Source organism: Misgurnus anguillicaudatus, chromosome 19, assembly GCF_027580225.2.
Source record: "Misgurnus anguillicaudatus chromosome 19, ASM2758022v2, whole genome shotgun sequence".
Classification (NCBI taxonomy): Eukaryota; Metazoa; Chordata; class Actinopteri; order Cypriniformes; family Cobitidae; genus Misgurnus; species Misgurnus anguillicaudatus.
The window spans coordinates 28804793-28826259 of record NC_073355.2 but is presented as its reverse complement, the minus strand read 5'-3'; the positions used below and the strand labels follow the sequence as shown (position 1 = coordinate 28826259).

Genomic DNA, 21467 nt, shown 5'->3' with positions numbered 1-21467 from the left:
GTGTCCATTGAAAGCCCAACTTTGAAAACACTCTCGCGATACTTTGATGTCATACGCCGATCGTTCTGCGCAACGCCGAGAACATAGCATCATTGCAACTACATTTCCCAGAGTTCCTCTGAGACCTATTCTGGACCTTTGCGCTGCCCGTACACTCGTCACGAGATCGCTTATGATCGTTAGTCATGGAGAAAAGTGTTCGCAGTTGTCCAACAGTGATCGGTTATCAAATGTAACGGTGTTTTACATTAAAACCAGACACTACCCGTCGCGAACATGGCCAACATCGCGAAGAAAGTGTCGTGGTCGAGCCGTGGCGATGATCGCGGAGAAAGAACTCCACTCTTGAATGGAGCTGAGGACAACAAACAGGTACTACTGTGTTTATCATATGTATATTTACATTTGTAAAGATCAGATTTATATGCAACTTAAATGAATACAATGCTCTGCTTATAAAATAAAGCATGCATGCTAAGCATGCAGCAGACTTGCAGAAACAGAAAGCATGATAGGACACTATCAGAAGATTACATCAACTAACTTCTTGTCATCAGTGTAGTGAAAGAGTAAAGTAGTTATTAAAGCTGTTATAAGAGCTGTTGTTTTGCTTGTAAAGGAAAGCTCTGTATTTGCTGGTAAGGACTTTGTGCCCTTATGTCTGAGAAAGTTGGGGATTTTGCAACACTGGATACTTTGGATTTCTGACTTCCTGTTTCTTTAAAATTGGTCAATAACAAAAATATGCCATTCAAAGCATAACGATCAATGGATTTTAACCTTTTTGAATTCAAAGCTTCCTGTTGTCCAAAACAATATTTAGGCTCCCTATTCATAATTACGCAATAAAATCAAGATTTTTTGACACAATGTATTTTCATTATAAAAATAACCAAACACTAATAAATATCTTTGTTTTATTGTCTTATTTCAAATCATTTTAAGTTATCTTGATGCCCCTTGGCATCTGGGCAAGTTTGTTGGGGGCCCCTATAGTGGTCCCTGGGCCCCTGGTTGAGATACACTAATGTAGATGTTTTTATTTAGTATGCATAGGTCGTGAATTACGTTTAATACAACTAGATATAGCTTAAGGTAGCCACTTTCATGAGTCTAATGTGTTTGGTTTGTAGTTCTCCGGTGGCAGTATGTTTCATGTAGGCAGGATGAGTACTGTGGATCTAGAGGAGGAGATCACACCTGAAGAGGTAAAAAATACATCACTTCAATTCATGTAGGGGTTCACAAAACAAGACAGAATTAGAGCTTTTGACATAATTGCAACCATTCTGGTCCATAAAGGTGACTGCACTGTTTTGAGATTTTGAATTTTGTATGTGTTTATAAGTTCTGACTAAATCTCTATATTAAAATCAACCATTCTGAAGTCTGTAGGGAAAAGCCTGACTCATTTCCTACTTTATTAGCAAGCACTCTGGAAAAAAGTCATTTATAGGAAAAATGCATACAGTAGTGCACTCCTATTTGAGTTTTATCATTCATGAGGACATGTTTCCAGTCAAGCTTGCCTTTGGCTGTCAAGAGAGAGGATGCAAGTGAACTGCTGTGCTATTTTTCTGATGCATGAGCTTAGAATGACTGCATAGATCCCAGATTAATGGTAATGGTCTCATGTAAGTCATGTAACTTCTGCCCTATACACACACAGGACATTGTGAGAAGTCGACTAAAGGAAATCCCTCACAACGAAAAACTGCTGTCCCTCAAATATGAGGTAATTTAATCAAGAAGGCTCTACCTTTAACTCAATTAACTCTGTTTTGGAATGCTTGAAAATCTCTTAATCTTGTTTGAAAACTTGAGTAAGTCAAACACAGATTTTTTACATAAAAGAAACATGCATCACATGTGTTATACCCAATGCCATCTGTGTTACAGAGTCTTGATTATGATAACAGCGAGAATCAATTATTTCTGGAGGAAGAAAGACGGATGAGTCAAATGGTTTGTATAACCTCTTTGCTTTTAATTCTACGTGTTAGACAAAGATTTGTGATATTCAACTTTGTTTACAGCTTTTTACAGACCCTAGGACACATTTCTCAATACTTAGGTCACTTTTGCAACACTCTTTACACAGTGAGCACAACAGAACTCTATGTGGGCTAAACTGAGGATCAATTATCATTGCTTTGGCACAAAATGCATTCAATGACTACATCTCTCAAATTTCACAAATTCTTTTCTCACTCAGACACAACAACTGCCAAAACTCTTTATACATACAAGCCAATTTGCACATGCTTACATGCTGTTTTCAAAACTGTTAAACTTATGTTCAAAACAATAACATAATACACTACTGATAAGACAGCAATTTGCTACATTTCTACAGTAATATTTTAATGAAATATATTTTAAATCTTAAAAATAAATGCTATAAAAACAATTGGCCAAATGGAGAAGACAGAGTAGATTAGCATTACTAGTGTATCTGTATCAGTGGATGGTGTGTATTTTGGAATTACTCAGTACCAAAGGTAAAAATAAACTACATAAAATGTTGAAGAATTCTGCATCATGTCTGATTCATTCCAGTAACATATATTGCAGTGAATTATAAACAGAAACGTTGTATAACGCTACATGTTGTTAGTGTTTTTTAGGTCATTGTTTTGTGGGTGACAAAGTGTGTTAGTCGGCTGTCAACCTTTGCTAGTGTTCTGGAAGAATGAGTTGATTTGAGACCTGAATAAAGTGTTTTGGTAGTTGTAGTGCATTTTGAATGTAAAATGCCAAGCTGAACGTTTGTTAGGAAAACTGTGTGAAGAGTTTTGCAAAAGTGACCTAAGTATTGAGAAATGTGTCCTAGTGTCTGTAAAAACTGTAGCCATGCATTACAAATTTGAGGCTTGGTCACTAAAATGTTTATATTTGTGCATTTGGCAGACACTTATCCAATTAATGGGGTAGTTCACCCAAAAATAATAATTCTGTCATCATTTACTCACTCTCATGTTGTTACATTTTATTGTTCTGATTAACAAAGGAAGATTTTTTGAGGAAAGTTTGTAACCAAACCTATCAGAAGCCCCATTGACTTCCATTGTAGGAGAAAAGAATACTATGGAAGTGATTTGGGATTCTGATTGGTTCGGTTACAAACATTCATTTTTGAGTGAACTATCCCTTTAAGTCAAACATTTATTTATGTTTCTTCCCTGTAAGATGTGGTACGGGAACTGACTTGTGTTTGTAGTCTGAACAGCAAATAACACATCTGATGCTTACAAACGTAATTCAGATTCAATTAGTTTGGTGCGCTGTGCAGTGTGAAGAGACTTAGAAATACCCAGACTTGAACTGAAACCATATATAAAGAACCTATTCATAACTGCTTAAATAGGAATTTGTTGCAATCAATATATAATGCACTTTATGTTTAATCATGTGTTGTGTATGACTGTCGTCACTGCAGGGCTTTAGATGTCTGGAGATCAGGCGATGGGTGATCTGTGGTCTCATAGGATTCCTCACTGGTCTCATCGCATGCTTCATAGACATTGTCGTAGAAAAACTCGCTGGGATTAAGTACTTTGCGGTCAAACAGAGTATCCTTCCTGCTAATTATTTAATATGTTAATTTATACACTGTGTCAATGTCGAGCTATTCTTGGTGTCTTTAGACTTTCTTTAACCAGACTTTCAGGTATAGAGAAATTCACTGAAATGGGAGGCCTGTCCATCTCTCTGTTACTGTGGGCAGTCCTAAACTCTGCTTTTGTGATGGTTGGCAGCATCTGTGTTGCTTTTATCGAGGTAAGCTTTTTGTGTATGCGTGGCTTTTACTTCCCTTTTCAGTGTAACACCAAGCAAAACAATGAATTTGTCTATTTTTGGAGCAGTATACTCTAGTAGCATGCTACCCTTAGGGGGCGTGCACACCAAAGCTTTTACGCCGGCGCATGTTTTCAATTGTTTCCAATGAAAGCGAGGCTTTTTGAAAAAGCCAGCAGCTGGCTTTGTTTCCACACTGAAAGCCAGCGCTTGGTGGTTTTTCTGTGAGCAGCCCTGAGCCCCGAGAGTTGAAAAATATTCATCTTTTGGCGCTTTTCCATTGCATAGTACCCCACGGTTTGGTTTAGTTTGGGTCGGGTCAGCTTACTTTTGGGAGCTTTTCCATCGGGTGCAGTACGCAGTACCCGATACTTTTTTTTCGTACCACCTCGGTTGGGGTTCCAAGCGACCCGAGCTGATACCAAACGTGACGCGAAAACACTGTAGATCACTGATTGGTCTGAGAGAATCATAACGTCATCGCTATAATGTAAAAGATTAGCTTTACCTCAATGCTAGCTTGCGGTGTCTCGAGCAAACATGTTGTCATCTGCTCTGCTATAAGTTCCCAAACTCCCATTTAGCGATGTAAAACGTCTACAGGTTGAGAATCAGTGACACCATAACAGTTTTTTCCAGACTTGCAGTTTGTGGCGGAACATTTGCGACGAGCACGTCAGCATTATATATGCTTAAATGCAACCTAAATGAGGCTCCGCGGAGCGCCGTCGGCTGACGCCGCGGGTGTTTGTACAGAAACTCATGTGAGACAGAGGTATAGTGATAAACGCGATGTGCAAACATCTGTTTGTGGTGGTTAATTTTAATTTTGTGGCAGACTAAGAAATAAATAACTATGGGAAAATACAAGGACGCTCTCACTTGTATGATGTCACAGCAGGCAGCGCAAATATAATGACACGCCTATAATCCCTCCCACTGCGAAGTGATACTAAACTCGATGGAAAAGCTAACCACGCCAAAGTGAGGTGAGCTGACCCGACCCAAACTAAACTAAACCGTGGGGTACTATGCAATGGAAAAGCGCCATTTGAGTGAAAAGCATAGATCGTCAATGTTAGTTCTTACACGGCCGTCCAATCACAGTGGAGGAGAGGCGGGGCAAATATCACAACAACCAACCAACAAATTGTACAATGACCGATAAACAAAGCAGAATTTTAAAACTGGCAGTTCTGGTTCTTCATTCTGATTGGTTGAAACACGTTCTAAGCCGTGATAAAATACCCCGGTAGACCACATTACATAAGTATCACTGCGCCACTGTTGCTGCGTACTGATCTATGAAAATAAACACCACAGTCTTAAATCATATTCTCATTGTGTCTTTGCTGCGTCTGTGTTGGTTGGGAACTGCGCTCTGTTGCAGCCACACTTGATTCTGAGGAACTACTTTGTTTGGCGGAAGAGTAATATTTGTACTAATATAAATACAACTTATTTGTGTTTTATTTTATTAAATCCCGCTAACGTTATGCATATGAATAACCGTTTTATAAAAGCAATAAGCCCCGCAAAGCAGTGGGTTACAGTGCATTTTATTACAGCTAAGGGGGTTCGCGTCATGCCTAACAACGCCCCTTAGCTGTTATAAAATGCACTCGTAACCCCACTGCTTCTTGGGGCTTATTGCTTTAGTATCACAGCAACCGGAGCGCCCAGCTGAAGAAAGCTGGCAATCAGCGTCCGCCTGGCGTTTTCAGCCGCGTTTAAAAGCTTTGGTGTGCACACCACCCTACTATTTTTGCAGTATGTAGTGTGTATACAGAAAAAGTATGTTTATTTTCTGTATGCATGGATACCTTTTCAACCATCATGACATATCACAAGAAATGGTGTGCTTAACTTTACCTTCTGTTTCATTTTTACTGATTATCGGGAAGTAATACAAACCAAATGATATTTGACATTTTTGTTTGACTCATGATCAGAGCTTCTGGTATTTCCGACTTCATATTTGGCAAAGTATAAATTTGAGAAAAAAGAGAAAAAAGATAAATATGATCACAAGGAATGAATACACTCTTACAATGTTGACTTGCCCCAGGCCATAATCCAAACTTGCATACTACTGTTTAAAATAAGTATACAGTATATACTGTGCAAAACTCATTGCCTTTGTCCAAAACTCTGTTTTTTTACAGCCTATTGCGTCAGGTAGTGGAATCCCGCAGATAAAATGCTACCTGAATGGAGTGAAAGTCCCTCGTGTGGTTCGACTTAAGGTAATTGCATTTCTAGACTGAGCTACATTGTGCGAAGTTGTAACATGGGTGCGAATATCACAATTTTTGTAAGTTTGTTCTCTAATGGATTCCTACCTGCTGTCCACAGACTCTGGTGATTAAGGTGATTGGGGTGATCTGCTCTGTTGCTGGAGGACTCGCTGTAGGAAAGGTACAAGTAAAATTTTGTCATAGGCACGCCCAATGAAATCTGCGCATGCTGAATTCCTGCTAAACATTTTGGACTGAACAGTTGTTTTCATCTCAAAGGAAGGACCCATGATTCACTCAGGGGCTGTGGTGGCCGCGGGGGTGTCTCAGGGCAGGAGCACTTCACTAAAGAAAGACTTTAAGGTTGGTATGTGTACGGTAGCATATGGATAAATTTCACAGTCGAGTCAGCTGACAGCAGATTTTGTTTACGCAGATGTTCGAGTATTTCCGCAGGGACACGGAGAAGAGAGATTTCGTCTCGGCAGGAGCGGCTGCCGGGGTCTCTGCTGCTTTTGGAGCCCCTGTTGGTGAGACACACAGATTATCGTAACAACAAGCTACTAAGTCATAGAAAATCTGGTGTTATATGCAAGTTTTATAACTGTGGTGTGGCGTAGTACAGTAGATCCAATGAGCACTAGAATATTATGTAAGAACAAAAAAGCAAAAGTTTGGGAAATTTTTATAGTGAATGCACATACTGTAAGTTATGCTTTAATATATATTCAGACTGTATGTTGAGGAGGGTTACCTTATGTGCAACAAAGAGATATTTCACCCAAAAATAAAAAATCTGTCATCATTTACACACCCTCAGGTTCTTACAAACTTGATTCACAAAGGAAGATATTTGTAACCAGGGTTTCCCGCAGAAATTTGTTAGTTAAGGTGGTAGGGTTGGGCGGGTGGTTTGTGGGCGGTGGGGGGTGGCAATCAAAGGGGTGTACACGTCATGATGAAAATTAAAATATTTTTATTTAAAGAAACTATGACAGAAAATGAACACATAATAGATTATTAATGAATTAAATATTTTCATTCTCTAACGGGAATAGCTGTGTGATGAAGTGAAACTAAAGGGTTAATAAACACAAACTAAAGTAGATGTTGTAGAACATCTGGCGAACTATGAAATATACCGCAAAAATAGTAAAAACTGATTATTCCCCACTATTAATTTCATAATCTTAAAGGGTATAACTACTGTAGCATGTAAATAATGCACATAAATAACGTGAGCAAGAGCGCTCAACAATTATATCAAATCAACAGGCACGTGAAACCTAGCCAGCAGGTTGCTCAAACAACAAAATCACCAGCTAACTTACTTTAAATTTGCAAGTATAAGCCTCTTTCACACAGTAATTCTGGTAAATTACCATGAATTTACCAGAATTGTGCTGTTCACACACGCAGTGGCGTTCCGTGATTTTACCAGTAAGACATCATTCACACATCAGTATCATAATAGCGGTAAATTAGTTGAGAACGCGGAAGTACCTGTAGCACGCGGCGAGCTCAGTGTTGTATTTGTAAACAATCCACATCGTTCATAACCACGGTCCATATTTAGTTGTTTTCACGTCTGTGGTAAACAGTCGCAAAGTTGCTCATGACCAAACAACGTTGAATGAGACGACGTCAAACCGAAAATGCGTTTATAACAACAGTACTGTTTGCACTTTAGGCTTCACAGAGGGCGTGCTAAGGACGTCGGCAATTCGGCGGTAAGCTGTTTTAAACAACTTTGGTGAAGAAATGTGGCCGTAAACTTCAGGTGTCCTCAACTTTCAAGCAGCATGTGTGTGGAAACGTCAGTAAACACTGCGGGGGTAAACGCGTCATCTGTATTAAAAACGCTATGATTGGCCCGAAGCTGTCAGCACGGTCTGACGTTGTCCGTTCTAAATGCCGGTAATCCTATAATTTTCGTTCACACACAGCGCCTACCGGTAAATTACTGGTAATCTTACAACCTGTCTTACTGGTAAATTGGGAGCACTGATTTACCGGAAAGGTTCTGTTCACACATGACATGTTAACGGCAATTTACCAGTAAATTACCAGTAAAGACTGTATGTGTGAAAGGGACTATAGACTAATAAAATAACAGGCTTGAATAAACCCAAAACATATGTCCACTTACAGTTCTCACGGACACGCGTTTTATCAACTGGCTATCCTCCAGACATGACAGACCAGTTCGGCCGTGTGGCATGCGTGCACGCTATTCTCCTAGATGTTTTATCCACTGGCTAGATATCCACCAGACAGTGACGGTCCGGACCACATCTTTCTCATTTCGGCCATGTGGCGCGTACCCGCTCGCGGTGTGAAGCGCTATTCTCCGAGATGCAATTGACTGCCTTTTTTGCAGCCATTTTTTTTTTTTTTTTTTTGGACGACCTAGTTAAGGCGGTAGGGTTTCCCAGCTTAGGCGGGCCGCCCCAACTGCAAAGTGCTGCGGGAAACCCTGTGCAATTAAGCAGGAAACATGAGCACCATTGAATTCTGTAGTAGGAAAGAAAAATACTATGCAAGTCAATGGTGCTTAAAAACTGTTATATACATATTATATAACATTTATACAGGTTTGTAACAACTTGATGGTGAGTAAATGATGACAGAATATTTTACTTTTTGGGTAAACTGTCATTTAAAAAAATTATAAAAAATTTTGTTAATGTGACCTGACATATATTTGTTAAAGAGCACCTATCGTCTGATTCACAGTTTTACATTTCCTTTTGTGTGTAAGTGTGTAGGACATGTTAACGATATGCACAAGGTACAGACAATGCACAAAGTAAACGTTGACGCGAGTTATTTCTCCAACTTTAATCTCTTTTTTTGGACTACAACAAACACACAGATTGTAGGTAACAGTTTACTTTCTGGGATTGGTGATGTAGACAAGGCCGACATTATCATAATTCCTTCCGCTTCGGACTCAGCCTGTAAGTTAACTCCTGTACGCAACTGAATCTTTCAATTATAATAAGGAGCGTCACGTTTCCGGCTGACGTCAGAGGTATTCAGGCCAATCACAACGTACAGATTAGCTGGCCAATCAGGGACACAGAGCTTTTCAAATCTGTGCGTTTCAGGAAGAGACTGAAATCTGGAGCTACAAAAATGTACATTATGTGGAAAATAACCATAAACCACGCAAATACATAACAAATACACAAAATAATGCTTTTAGCAATGAAATAGGTGCACTTTAATTAATTATTAATTTGCCCCCGCAATCATTATAAATAATATTAAATAATAACACACATTATTATTTCATGAATATAACAAATGACTAAAAAAGTCATGGATTGGACAGAGCTGCAATTGATTAATTTATCAAAAAGTTTTTGAATCCTGTAGCAAACATATTTTGGTAAACCTGAAACATTTTTCCCATAGTTGATGTCAATATGAATTCAATATGTACACTTAGAACATCCTGTGAGCTGTAGCTCTGCAATGCTAAGTGAAAGTCCATCTTTTGTTTTGCTGGATAAAAGCTCAAAGGCAGCTAAATGTTAAAGCTGTGTTTGGAAAAGCTTTTATGGATAAGTTTTAATGCCTAACTGCACCCTTGATATTAGTCATAGTGCATCTGCTGATGTAGAAGTTTTGATTTATTATCACTGTTTGGTACAGGCGGTGTTCTGTTCAGTTTGGAGGAGGGCGCATCTTTCTGGAACCAGATGTTGACCTGGAGAATTGTGAGTGATCCTTAATAAGAGTTTTACTGTTTGCCCTTCATTAAATAGTGATTTCTGGTGCCAAAGTTGGTATGTTTTAACCCCTTGTTTTGTTTTGGTTTGTTTTTTCCTCCAGTTTTTTGCATCAATGATCTCCACTTTCACGCTGAACTTTTTCCTCAGTATTTACCATGAGAAGCCAGGAGAGCTCTCCAGCCCCGGTCTCATCAACTTCGGCCGCTTTGACAGCGATGTAAGTTCGGTTTCTCTCTGACTATCATGACTCTTTCCTTTTTTTTTACCTGCTGATGACTTTCACACAGCACTGAGATGTGAACTGAAAATTCCTTACCTTTAATGAAACTGGCACTTGGTTTTTCAAAATACCACAAGAAAATGTGTTGGTGTAACTGGTGTTAACCATGATCCACATTGAGCTTGAACTAAAACTGATGTTGTGTGTGGTTTCTCTTTCAGAGTGTGGAATATAACTTATATGAACTTCCTCTCTTTATTATAATGGGAGCTTTAGGTGAGGGAAATCTTTACATCCTTGCATATAAAGAGTTTGGTTCTAAAACACAATAAACCCATATTGACTAATTTGGGTAAAAATGTGTTTCCTATACCAAGAAAGTGACAGGATGAAAACCACAATTTTCTGTTCCAAAATTTCACATAGCATCTTTAGGTTATAATAACATAAAAAATTCAAATCAATAATTTGATTTTCAAAGATTTATTATAAAAACTGATTATTTTTTTCCGCAAAATGCAATAAATCTATTAAATCAATATATAAATGTGCATTAATCTTTGCAATGTTATATTCTTTTAGTTGACAAAACCACCACAGGTTTATCAATGCCATTAAAGTATTATTTTGTTTTTGTTTGTTTGTTGATCACGAAGTACAAAGTAGAAAAACTAGGATTCTGTGTGTATTCAAAGCGCAGCCATTATTGTTTACAATGCGTGGAATGGTGCGCTGTGATTGGTTAAGTGGATTTATTGCATTCTGCAGAGAAGGAGGAGTGGCGTTGACAGAATAGCATGGCGGATATGGGATTTTGCGTAAAATTAAGAATTTACTTTTTAATACTGACCTGATACAATACTGATTTTGGTGGTAACAATATTTTTACGGCGTTTTGGAACCAAACTCTTCATATATTTTAAAACAAGTGATTAGCAGTAATAAGTTACTTTATTAAAAGAATATGAAAGAAAATGTTTTTTTCTTATCTTTTCTAGGAGGGTTGCTTGGAGCATTGTTTAATATCCTCAATTATTGGCTAACAATTTTCAGAATAAGGTAAGATCTCAGATATAGTTTATAGGAATGGTATGGCAAAAAAATGGTATAGCTATTATATCTCCCATTAGTTAAGAGCCAAATGATTTGTTATTTAAAAAAATATTGGTGTGTCACAAAGCTAATACGGATGGAATATGCTGGCCTGTATTATTAAAAGTTATTTAATTCTTATGGTTGGGTTTAAAGTGTAAAAAAAAAATGTAATGGTGGGTTGTTTTGGCTGTATACATGTAATATCTGCATTTAGTCTTTAATCTTTTATGCAAAATGACAAGATTATGTGGCTGTTGTTTGATTGTATGGGTGGTTTTTGGCACTCAGTGGGTGTAGTACTGAGCAAGGTGAGTTGGGATGCGTCTCACTAGTCTTACGTAATCAGTTGTCAAGTATTTAATAGTTCATTTGGTTACACCCTCATGTCATTCACACGAAAAAAAAAATTAAATCAAGAAGAAACTGGAGACTAAACTCAGTAAATAAACAAAAACAGAAAAAGTTTTTAAAAGTGTTTGAAAAATGCTAATCTTTGTTAACTAATATTTAACAAAACACTTCAGTCAAATGAGTTGACCCTGCAATTGCAACCTTTATTTTGATATTTATGAATTTGTCCTTTTATCCAAAGCAACTTGCGGTGCATGTGATTTGTGTTGTTTTACCAGTTGGACTACAAAGTTTAAATATATGTCTTAAATTTAGTTTCTTTGATGATAACAGAAAGTCTTATGTCTCAGGTACATCCACCGGCCGTGCCTGCAGGTGATGGAGGCCATGCTGGTCGCCGCGGTGACCGCCACAGTTTCCTTTGCCATGATTTATTTTTCTAACGACTGCCAGCCGTTGCCATCGGACAGTACAGAGGAATATCCTCTACAGGTGTGTTAAATATTTTCATTAAAAAAATATAATTTATCTTAATGAAAATGTAGTCTTGTGTGTTTAATTAAATCTGACTGAGATGTGTGTGTGTTTCCTCTACAGCTCTTCTGTGCCGACGGTGAATATAACTCAATGGCGACGGCCTTCTTCAACACACCTGAGCGGAGTGTGAGGAGTCTCCTCCATAACCCTCCAGGTATGTCACTTTGTAGGTGTGACTGGGTGTGAAGACGTTCGGTGTAGGCGTCTTATCAGATGTGCAGATTCTTTTCCATTCAGGCTTATGCTCTTGCTTAAATTATGTGGCGTGTTTGCATGCTGTAGTGTGTGTTTTTGCATTCTCACTGGCTTGCCAAGGAATTTGGCAGATTTAGAGGTACATGTAGGACGCTGACATGCAGCTAAAGCCGTCCTGCGCTTAGGAGAAAAGCAGACTTAGATTACTTTCCCAGAGCTGTGAGAGTGCAACAAGTACACAAGCCCTACAAAGCTAGCTTTTGGAAATATGACGAATATTATGATGAAATTTATATTAGTTCACTACTATTAAAATTTATTTATTTAGTGCTTCTTACAAAGTTTGCAACTTTGGTCTCAAAGAAGCTTTAGATCAGGGGTCTCCAACCTTTTTGTGAGGAAGGGCTACCACAATGGATCAAACAATCTTCTTCTCTTACTTGTTAATTTTATTTTACTTGTTAATATGGTTTATCGTTGTTTAAAATGTTAACGGACATAAAAGAAGCCAAGCTTATACAAAAATATGTAATAAATAAATATTAAAATTAAGGCTATTATTAGGATGTGCTTTAACGGGCACCTCACAGTCTCTGTGTGAGCACCATGTTGGAGACCACTGCTTTACCTGATAATAGTTATAGCTAACCATAAGGTTTACTATGTAAATTATGAAAAAAAAATTGAATTTGAGAATTTCATAGTATCGCTTTAATGACAGCATGCAATCAAACTTGTATGAATTCCATAAGCTTGTGTAAAACCGGATGATTCATGTTAAATCTACATGATCTGAGAATTTTTTCAGAGTTATCAGGGTCAATATTTTAAATAAATGACCTAGAAATAGTGCAGAATCTTAAATATTTGTTTATCATTTAAACATTCATTTGACATCAAAATGTTTCTTTGTTTCTAATTTTTTAAAAGCCTTAAACATGTTATGCATTTCCACTTTTAAACAGATTTTAAATCTCCTTATACTTATAACTTTAAGTCAAATGACTCAACACTGCCCTCTAGTGTAAGCACATTTGGTGGTACACTAACAAGAACAGATGTTTTCTCTTCTACAGCTGTTTAAGTGTCTTTACATAACATTAATATTTAAGAGATATATCTTACACACATGCTGTTGTTTTCAACAGATGCCAAGCCTTCAATTAAAAATGGCATCTGCTACCTCTGTTTTTTTATTGTAATCTATTGCAAATAAACATGTCTTTTTATTTATTTTTATTAGTAAAGCCGGTATTATTGAAAGAATGTTAAGTTTACATCTACGAATTCACTTTAAACATATAAAGGAAGTGAATTAAGCCCTGCTGGCAGCTCTGAAGTTTTAGTCTGACACGGTGTGCCATAGCGGGAGTTGACGTGCCAAACCTTGGAGCAAATATTTTAAAGGATTAGTAAATTTTCTTAAAAAAATCCAGATAATTTACTCACCACCATGTAATCCAAAATGTTGATGTCTTTCTTTGTTCAGTCGAGAAGAAATTATGTTTTTGAGGAAACCATTCCAGGATTTTTCTCATTATAATGGACTTTAGTGGACACCAACACTTAACACTTAACTCACACTTAACAGTCAAAGAACTCTAAATGATCCCAAACGAGGCATAAGGGTCTTATCTAGCCGAACGATTGTCATTTTTGACACGAAAAAATATGCACTTTTAAACCACAACTTCTCGTCTATCTCCGGTCCTGTGACGCACCAGCGCAACCTTACGCAATACGTCATCACGTCAAGAGGTCACAGATGACGTATGCGAAACTTCGCCCCAGTGTTTACAAGTGTGGAGAAAAAGGACTGTTCCGACTTTGTAGTTTGTCAAATGATAATAATGAATGTCTTTGTGTCAGTTTATTGTTTAAAATGGTCCGCAAATGTGCGTTTCATATATGTAACACGTGACCTTTCCACGGCATGACGCAATTACGTGAGGTCGCGCTGGCTCGTCACACAGCCGGAGGAAGACGAGAAGTTGTGGTTTAAAAGTGCATATTTATTTTTTTTCTTGTCATAAATGACAATCGTTTAGCTAGATAAGACCCTTATGCCTCATTTGGGATCATTTAGAGTCTTTGAAACTTTGTTGTAAAAAACTGTTAAGTGATAAGTGTTGGGGTCCATTAAAGTCCATTAAAATGAGAAAAATCCTGGAATGTTTTTCTCAAAAAACATAATTTCTTCTCGACTGAACAAAGAAAGACATGAACATTTTGGATGACATGGTGGTGAGTAAATTATCTGGATTTTTTTAAGAAGATTGACTAATCCTTTAATAAAAGGCATATGCACAGATATTTCTTTGTTGATGGTGTGTGGTGCTGCTTCACTTCACTGTAATTTTACTAGGAATATCTTTCGTTTAGGATCTTACAACCCCCTGACCTTGGGGGTTTTCACATTGGTTTATTTTCTCCTGGCCGTCTGGACGTACGGTCTGACGGTGTCGGCAGGAGTCTTCATTCCCTCTCTTCTGATTGGAGCAGCCTGGGGTCGACTTTGTGGGATCCTCCTATCTTACATCGCCTCCAGCAAATCAGTGAGTATGACCTCTTACAGTAACCGTCTCTGCGCTTGAAAACTTGATTATTTTTGTTCCATTAACAATAAAAAAGTTGAAATGTTGTGAATTGTTGTGTACATTAATAAGCATGCAGCTAAATTGGTTTAATAAAGCTGCTGATGTGTTGTTATGCTAGATTTGGGCGGATCCTGGGAAGTACGCTTTCATAGGTGCTGCGGCCCAACTTGGTGAGCACTTGTTTATTCAGCATTCAATTATTTTAGTAATTTGTTCTGGTAATCAATAAGGAAACGCTACAGCAATGCAGTCTTGTGATTTACTGCGTTTTACCTTAGCTGCATTTCTGTGTAAAGGAAGCACCTTCCAGCAATAACAGTTTGGACTGTTGTGTTGTGTGTTTGCATCTCTCAGGTGGTATTGTGAGAATGACCCTCAGTCTCACAGTAATCTTGGTAGAAGCCACCGGTAACGTCACCTACGGCTTTCCTATCATGCTTGTGCTGATAACTGCCAAGATTGTCGGGGATTACTTTATAGAGGTGAGACCTGAAATATTTGTACATGTTTTTTTTGTTTGTGCCTCAAGTGACCTCATGATTTGTATTGATTATCTTCTTTGTGTTTTGTTTGTTTAAAGCTGTCATTAAAGTGTCAGTCATAAGCGCATGACTTTAGTGCTTTGGGTTTTTGTTATTGGAGCATGAGGCATGTGTGTGTGTGACCAAGTTTGTATGTCTGACAGGTTTTTGTTGTTTATAGGGCCTGTATGATATTCACATTAAGCTGCAAAGTGTGCCTTTTCTTCACTGGGATGCTCCTCCAACTTCTCACTGGCTGACTGCTAGGTAATCATGCCCCTTTGACCTTACATGTCATGTGATTGGTCTAGTTTCTTAAGGTTATGTAGGGCTGCAAAATGATTAAAGGTTTTTGTGTGTGTGTGTGTGTGTGTGTGTGTGTGTGTGTGTGTGTATTGTGTACTGTATAATAATTATGCATATATAAATACACACAAGTATATATTTAATTAATGTGGGTAAGAAGGTCCCTAGTTTGAACCCCGGCTAGGTCAGGTGGCTTTTCTGTGTTGAGTTTGCATGTTCTCCCTGTGTCAGCGCACGTTTACTGCGGGTACTCCGGTGTCCTCCCACGGGCCAAAAACATGCAAGTTAGGCAAATTGGAGATGCCAAATTGTCCCTCCTCCAACCTGTGTATGGATCAACTTGTCTGAATAAAAGTCGTGTATGGATTAACTGGTTCTCGCCATGAATTTAGCCGTAGATGCTGGAATCATGGTATAAAGACAAAAGGAAGAAGAAGAGGAGTAACAATTTTTTAAATAATTTGAATTATTCAAAATATAACCATTTGAAAAACTATTTGGACACTAAATGTCCCTGCAATAATATAATCACTCATATGCATTATATATAAAGCGTCTATGAATGTTAAATTTACCAGTCCTGATATAAAAGCACCCAGTCTTTAGGTGCATTGAATGTCATTGTGTCCCTCATATTAATGTGTTCACCCCACAGGGAGGTCATGAGCTCTCCGGTAACCTGCTTTAACCGAATGGAGAAGGTCGGCACCATTGTGGACGTTCTGAGCATCACATCCACCAATCACAACGGCTTCCCAGTGGTTGCCCATACTACTGGAGATGATGAGGTGAGATTTGATTCTCTAGTCAGGGCTCTAGACTAACTTTTTGCACTGGTTGCACTGGTGCGCCTAACATTTTTTCTTAGGTGCACCAGCACAAAAGTTAGGTGCACCCTAATTTTTGACTGCATCGGATTTATAGTTCACCCAAAAATGTAAATTCTGTCATAATTTACTCACTCTTATGTTGTTACAAACCTGTATAAATGTCTTTGTTCTGGTAAACATGAATGAAAATATTTTGAGGAATGTTTGTAACCAAACCATTCATGAGCCCCATTCACGAGCCCCATTCACTTCCATAGTATTTTTTTTCCTAGAAGTGAATGGGGCTCATGCTTGGTTTGGTTATTAACATTCCTCAAAATATCTTGCTTCGTGTTTATCAGAACAAATACATTTATACAGGTTTGTAACAAAATGAGGGAGAGTTAATGCTGACAGAATTGTCATTTTTGGGTGAACTGTCCCTTTAACACCGCAAGTTATGGTGGTTTAATACAGAATATAAACATGTAGGCTATTTTATAATTTTCCTTATACGAGTCATGCACAGTCCTGTTTGATAACCCGCATCTGCGCGATTCAAATAACACTTGACCCATTATCCGACATCAGCATCAATTTATTTCATACCCGCCCGTTTTACATAAAGACTGCGACCGGCCGCACCGCAAATCGTGAAGTAAGTAGAAACCTTTAAAGATCTTCATGCAGAACATTGACAGAAATAAGCACAGGACAATGACTGGACAAATATATTAACATTTAATGTGAAACTTTGTGAGGGTCGGCAGATTGACAGCTGAGCGGTCAGCAGTGTTTGAACACTCATAAGCGTTGCGCTTATGTTTATACCTTTTAAATTGATGATATGATTGCAGTGATTCCAAAGGGATGTCCAAAAAAACTCAAGTAGAATGTTAAATGTTTAAAGTTTAATGTATTTTTCTCGCTGCCCTGCGTAAACCCGCGCCGGTGATGGCATGAAATGCGTGATGAGATTGCATAAAAAAGTTTTTTGTGCTGCATCGGATTTGGAGCGCGTCACACAATAAATAAACTCATATAGGCTACTTTTGAATTCGTTTTGTTAATTTGCTAATATTTAAGTTAAACACATTTCATGTAGGCTTATTTATTTTATTATTTTTTCACAAAAGAAATATGTAATCATCATGTTCTATTCATTTTAATGCTTTTGCGCATAAACTAAACCCTTGGGGGAATTATTTATAAATGAATCAACAACGCAAATCAAGGAATTAACTTATTTCTCTATTTAAGACAGTCTGGCAGGGCGGTGATAGCGATACAGCAAACACCGAAAAGTTTATAGGATTAGATTTGGAAATAAGATTATGAAGAAAACAGCGGTCCTGACTCCTGGCTTTTTTCTATACATTTGGCGCACGGAACGCGACATTGCTGTTGGGTTACGTTCAATTAATTTTCTTCAAAATAATTATGCTTTGGCTCTGACTCGATTGTAAGAGGCTCATTACCTAATTCCGTCTTCGGGTTCGGACCTGATGTGACGGGAGGTTGATGTCAGAGCATTGGTTGTGATCTTCGGACGGATCAGGCAACTTAACATTCTTAACGAAAAAGTTGTCAATCGTTCTTATACTCTTCTCTTATCATCAGCGTCTCTCTCTCTCTCTCTCTCTCTCTCTCTCTCTCTCTCTCTCTCTCTCTCTCTCTCTCTCTCTCTCTCTCTGACTGGAGCGCACACGCATTTTTAAACGTACACACACGTAGATCTGGATCATGGCTTTTTCCCTCGAACTCCTGGGTTGCACCAGTGCGACCTGATATTTTTTTAAGTCGCACCATTGAGAAATTAGGTCGCATGTGCGACCAAATTGGTCGCACTCTAGAGCCCTGCTAGTGCAAAATTTCATCAGATCCCATTATCCCTGCTATATTCCAGTTTGAATAAAACTCGACTGTGTCTTTTTTCTCAGCCAGGCAAACTCTGCGGCCTTATTCTTCGCTCACAGCTCATTGTTCTTCTCAAACATAAGGTAAAAAAACAATCATTACGACTTGGGTTGGACTTCCATTCTTGTTTGATACAAGCTGACATGTTAAAACAAATGCGTGTGTCTGTATCTTAGGTGTTTCTGGAAAGGGCAACCTCACGACTCCAGAGGAAACTACAGCTGAAGGACTTCAGAGATGCATATCCACGGTTTCCACCCATCCAGTCCATTCACGTCTCTCAGGACGAGCGGGAGTGCATGATGGACCTGACCGAGTTCATGAACCCAACCCCTTATACTGTGCCTCAGGTCAGTGTCTTCACATTTAGCACCTGTTGTCCAAAGGGACTTGGTTTACAATTTTTTATTAAAGGCTTTCTGAAAAGAATTGGCATGAGTGAGGTTGCATAACGAATAATTGCGATTAATCTATTGCAGAATAAAAGTTTTTGTTTACATCATATATGTGTGTTTACTGTTTAAATTTGTATAAATAAATACACACGCATATATATATTTAAGAAATATTTACATGTGCATATACATTTGTATATTTATGTATAATTTAGGGCTGGGAAAAGATTAATCGCGATTAATCGTATACAAAATAAAAGTTATTTTTGCATAATATATATGTGTGTGTACTGTGTGTAATTATTGTGTATATTTAACCACACACATATACATATATTCATGTCAGATTTTTTTATTTATATATAATTTTTTTTATATAAATTAAAAATATAAATATAATATATATAGACTGTTTCATTGGACGCACGTGATACACGTCTGGATCCGAACCTTACTTCCGGTTTTGTTTTTTGAATGATCTGACTAGTTGCTAAACTGATCTCTTCAACAAATGCCTCGTCGAAAATAACAAATGTTTTGGTTTCCAAAGTAATTTATGTGTTGTTGTTGTTGTTGTTGTTGTTTTTTGCTTGTTATATAAATAAACTACGTTTAAAGTACTTTGTTGTTATTTATTATTAGCGGAGTTTACCGGAAGTTACGTGCGGACCGCGACAGCCGCTTGTTTATGTTGTTACTGCTACAACCGTCTTTACACATGTAAATGTTTCTTAAATACATACATGAATGTGTGTGTATGCATATGTACATAATAATTACACACAGCGCACACTCATATATTATGCCAAAAATCACTTTTATTTTGTATGCAATTAATCGCGATTAATCTTTTCTCAGCCCTAGTATAATTCATATTATATATAAATAATTAATATTTAATTTTTTTTCTTGTGTGCATATTTATATATACTTAATTTATTAATTTATTTATTATTTATTATTATTTATTATTTACAGTTTACAAAAATATGTGATGTAAACAAAACCTTTATTCTGCAATAGATTAATCGCAATTAATCATTATGCAACCCTAAGTGAAAGGCAGAAGTTTCCATATGCTCTCCATCTAATGTTATTGCTAAATATCTTGTTTTTCATATTTTAGGAGACTTCCCTCCCCCGTGTGTTCAAATTATTTCGAGCGCTGGGACTGAGACATCTGGTGGTGGTTGATGAAGAGAACATGGTGAGTGTATTTCTGCTTTAGAGACATCTGGTTTAATCGTTTTATTCATACTTTGTATCAGAAATTACAGATAAGCTAGCTGTTTACCGTTCTCTCACTTTCAATATGTGAAGGTTGTGGGTCTGGTGACCAGGAAGGACCTTGCACGTTACCACTTGGGTAAACATGGGCTTGAGGAGCTACACCTATCTCAAACATGATTGGTTGTTACGTGCGCTTTATACCCTGCCTTCAGACCACCAGCTTTTGGACTCAGGAGCTGGTCAGAGTCTCTCTTGAGTCCAAGATGCCAAACCTGCACAACATTTGTTCCACTTTCAACATTTCAAGGGCTCGGTTATTTCAGAAATACATGTGTATATGTTTTTACTTGTAGGATTGCAACTTAAGAGCACATTATGTTGTCATTAGTGTTTATTTATTTCATGTTATATATTTTAGAGTATAGTGACAATGCGTATCGACATAACATAAGGTGTGGTGATAAACATTGTTATTATTCATTTGAATGATGACCTCAGCAGTGATTGAAACAAAGGTTTGTTATGTGTTCACAGTTCCTGCACAGTATATAAATAATGAATATTTCAGAAACAGATCGCTGTTGGATGAAAGTAAGTTGTGAAGGTGTGGAAAAATGCGGAAGAGAGAGATAAAAAAATAGGGTAAAATACATTTCACACTCCTTTAATCACCCTTTGTAGCATTAAGAAATACCTTTATGTGCAATTAATATAGTTCCATGTTATAGGCATGCAAATACGTTTATTAACTTTTGTTTTCCTGCATGTTGTTTAGGATTTTTAAATTAACTGATCAATTTATTTTGGTGTCAGATTTGTTAGGTCAAACCCTAAAATGATTAAAAGAGTCCTGTTCACATGCCTATTGCTGACTTTACATTGTCATGCTTTGGTATAAACTACTGGTTTTATAGCTTGTTTACTGAGTGCAAGAATGAATTTTCTGACTTAAGCTATACGTTTGTTTTCTGTGAAAATCTCTACTTTAAATTGAACATAGAAATCATTATTGAACAGTTAAAGATAATTATGCAAAACAATGGACAAGCACTGATTTTTCTTTAAGTTAAAATTGAATGAAGTACGTCACTTGGTTCTGTGCCTAAAATCCTCTGTGGTTTGTCGTTCAAAAGTCAACATTTTTTTGTTGTTGTTTTAATTTATCAATGATCTTTGTCCCAGCTGATCTCTACTTTTATATGATTGTTGATTTGAAGTAAAAAAAAAAATGTTGAATTTTATAACCATTTGACCAACTTTGTGAACTAATAAAGGTACGAATTATTCAATGAGTTCCGCATGCGTCTTTTACCACATAGTAAATCTCAGTGTTGATAAACAGGTCATAAAAGAATAATGTATGACTAATCTGTATTGTATTTGTCTTGACTGCCCTGCATACTCATCCCTGGCACTATGCTGACATGGTGTGGCTTTATAAAACGTAGTTCTATGAATGATGCTTTTAAAATAATATCTCATTTAAGCTTTCAAATCTAAACGTCATGCGCTATTACGC

General features: G+C 37.4%; 1 protein-coding gene across 1 annotated transcript; it reads left to right on the top strand.

Annotated features, from left to right (window-relative positions):
- The first annotated feature begins 121 nt into the window (after window positions 1-121).
- Window positions 122-21237, top strand: clcn7 (chloride channel 7). Its single transcript, XM_055194159.2, has 25 exons — window positions 122-372; window positions 1134-1208; window positions 1670-1735; window positions 1900-1965; window positions 3440-3572; window positions 3671-3780; window positions 5964-6044; window positions 6154-6216; window positions 6315-6398; window positions 6472-6565; window positions 9696-9760; window positions 9876-9992; window positions 10217-10271; window positions 10994-11054; window positions 11792-11933; window positions 12039-12132; window positions 14556-14728; window positions 14889-14940; window positions 15125-15252; window positions 15473-15558; window positions 16253-16385; window positions 18347-18406; window positions 18500-18673; window positions 19845-19925; window positions 20039-21237. Exons 1-25 carry the CDS (start codon window positions 277-279, stop codon window positions 20123-20125), a joined length of 2376 nt encoding a protein of 791 aa, XP_055050134.2. The 5' UTR covers window positions 122-276; the 3' UTR covers window positions 20126-21237.
- Window positions 21238-21467: the final 230 nt, after the last annotated feature.

Bases quoted from the DNA above. Each gene is read 5' to 3' on its own strand.
- clcn7 (XM_055194159.2), top strand. From the start codon at position 277: ATGGCCAACATCGCGAAGAAAGTGTCGTGGTCGAGCCGTGGCGATGAT. The intron at 6,045-6,153 runs GTAATTGCATTT...TGCTGTCCACAG, and splicing joins CTCGTGTGGTTCGACTTAAG to ACTCTGGTGATTAAGGTGAT. The intron at 18,674-19,844 runs GTCAGTGTCTTC...TTCATATTTTAG, and splicing joins CCCCTTATACTGTGCCTCAG to GAGACTTCCCTCCCCCGTGT.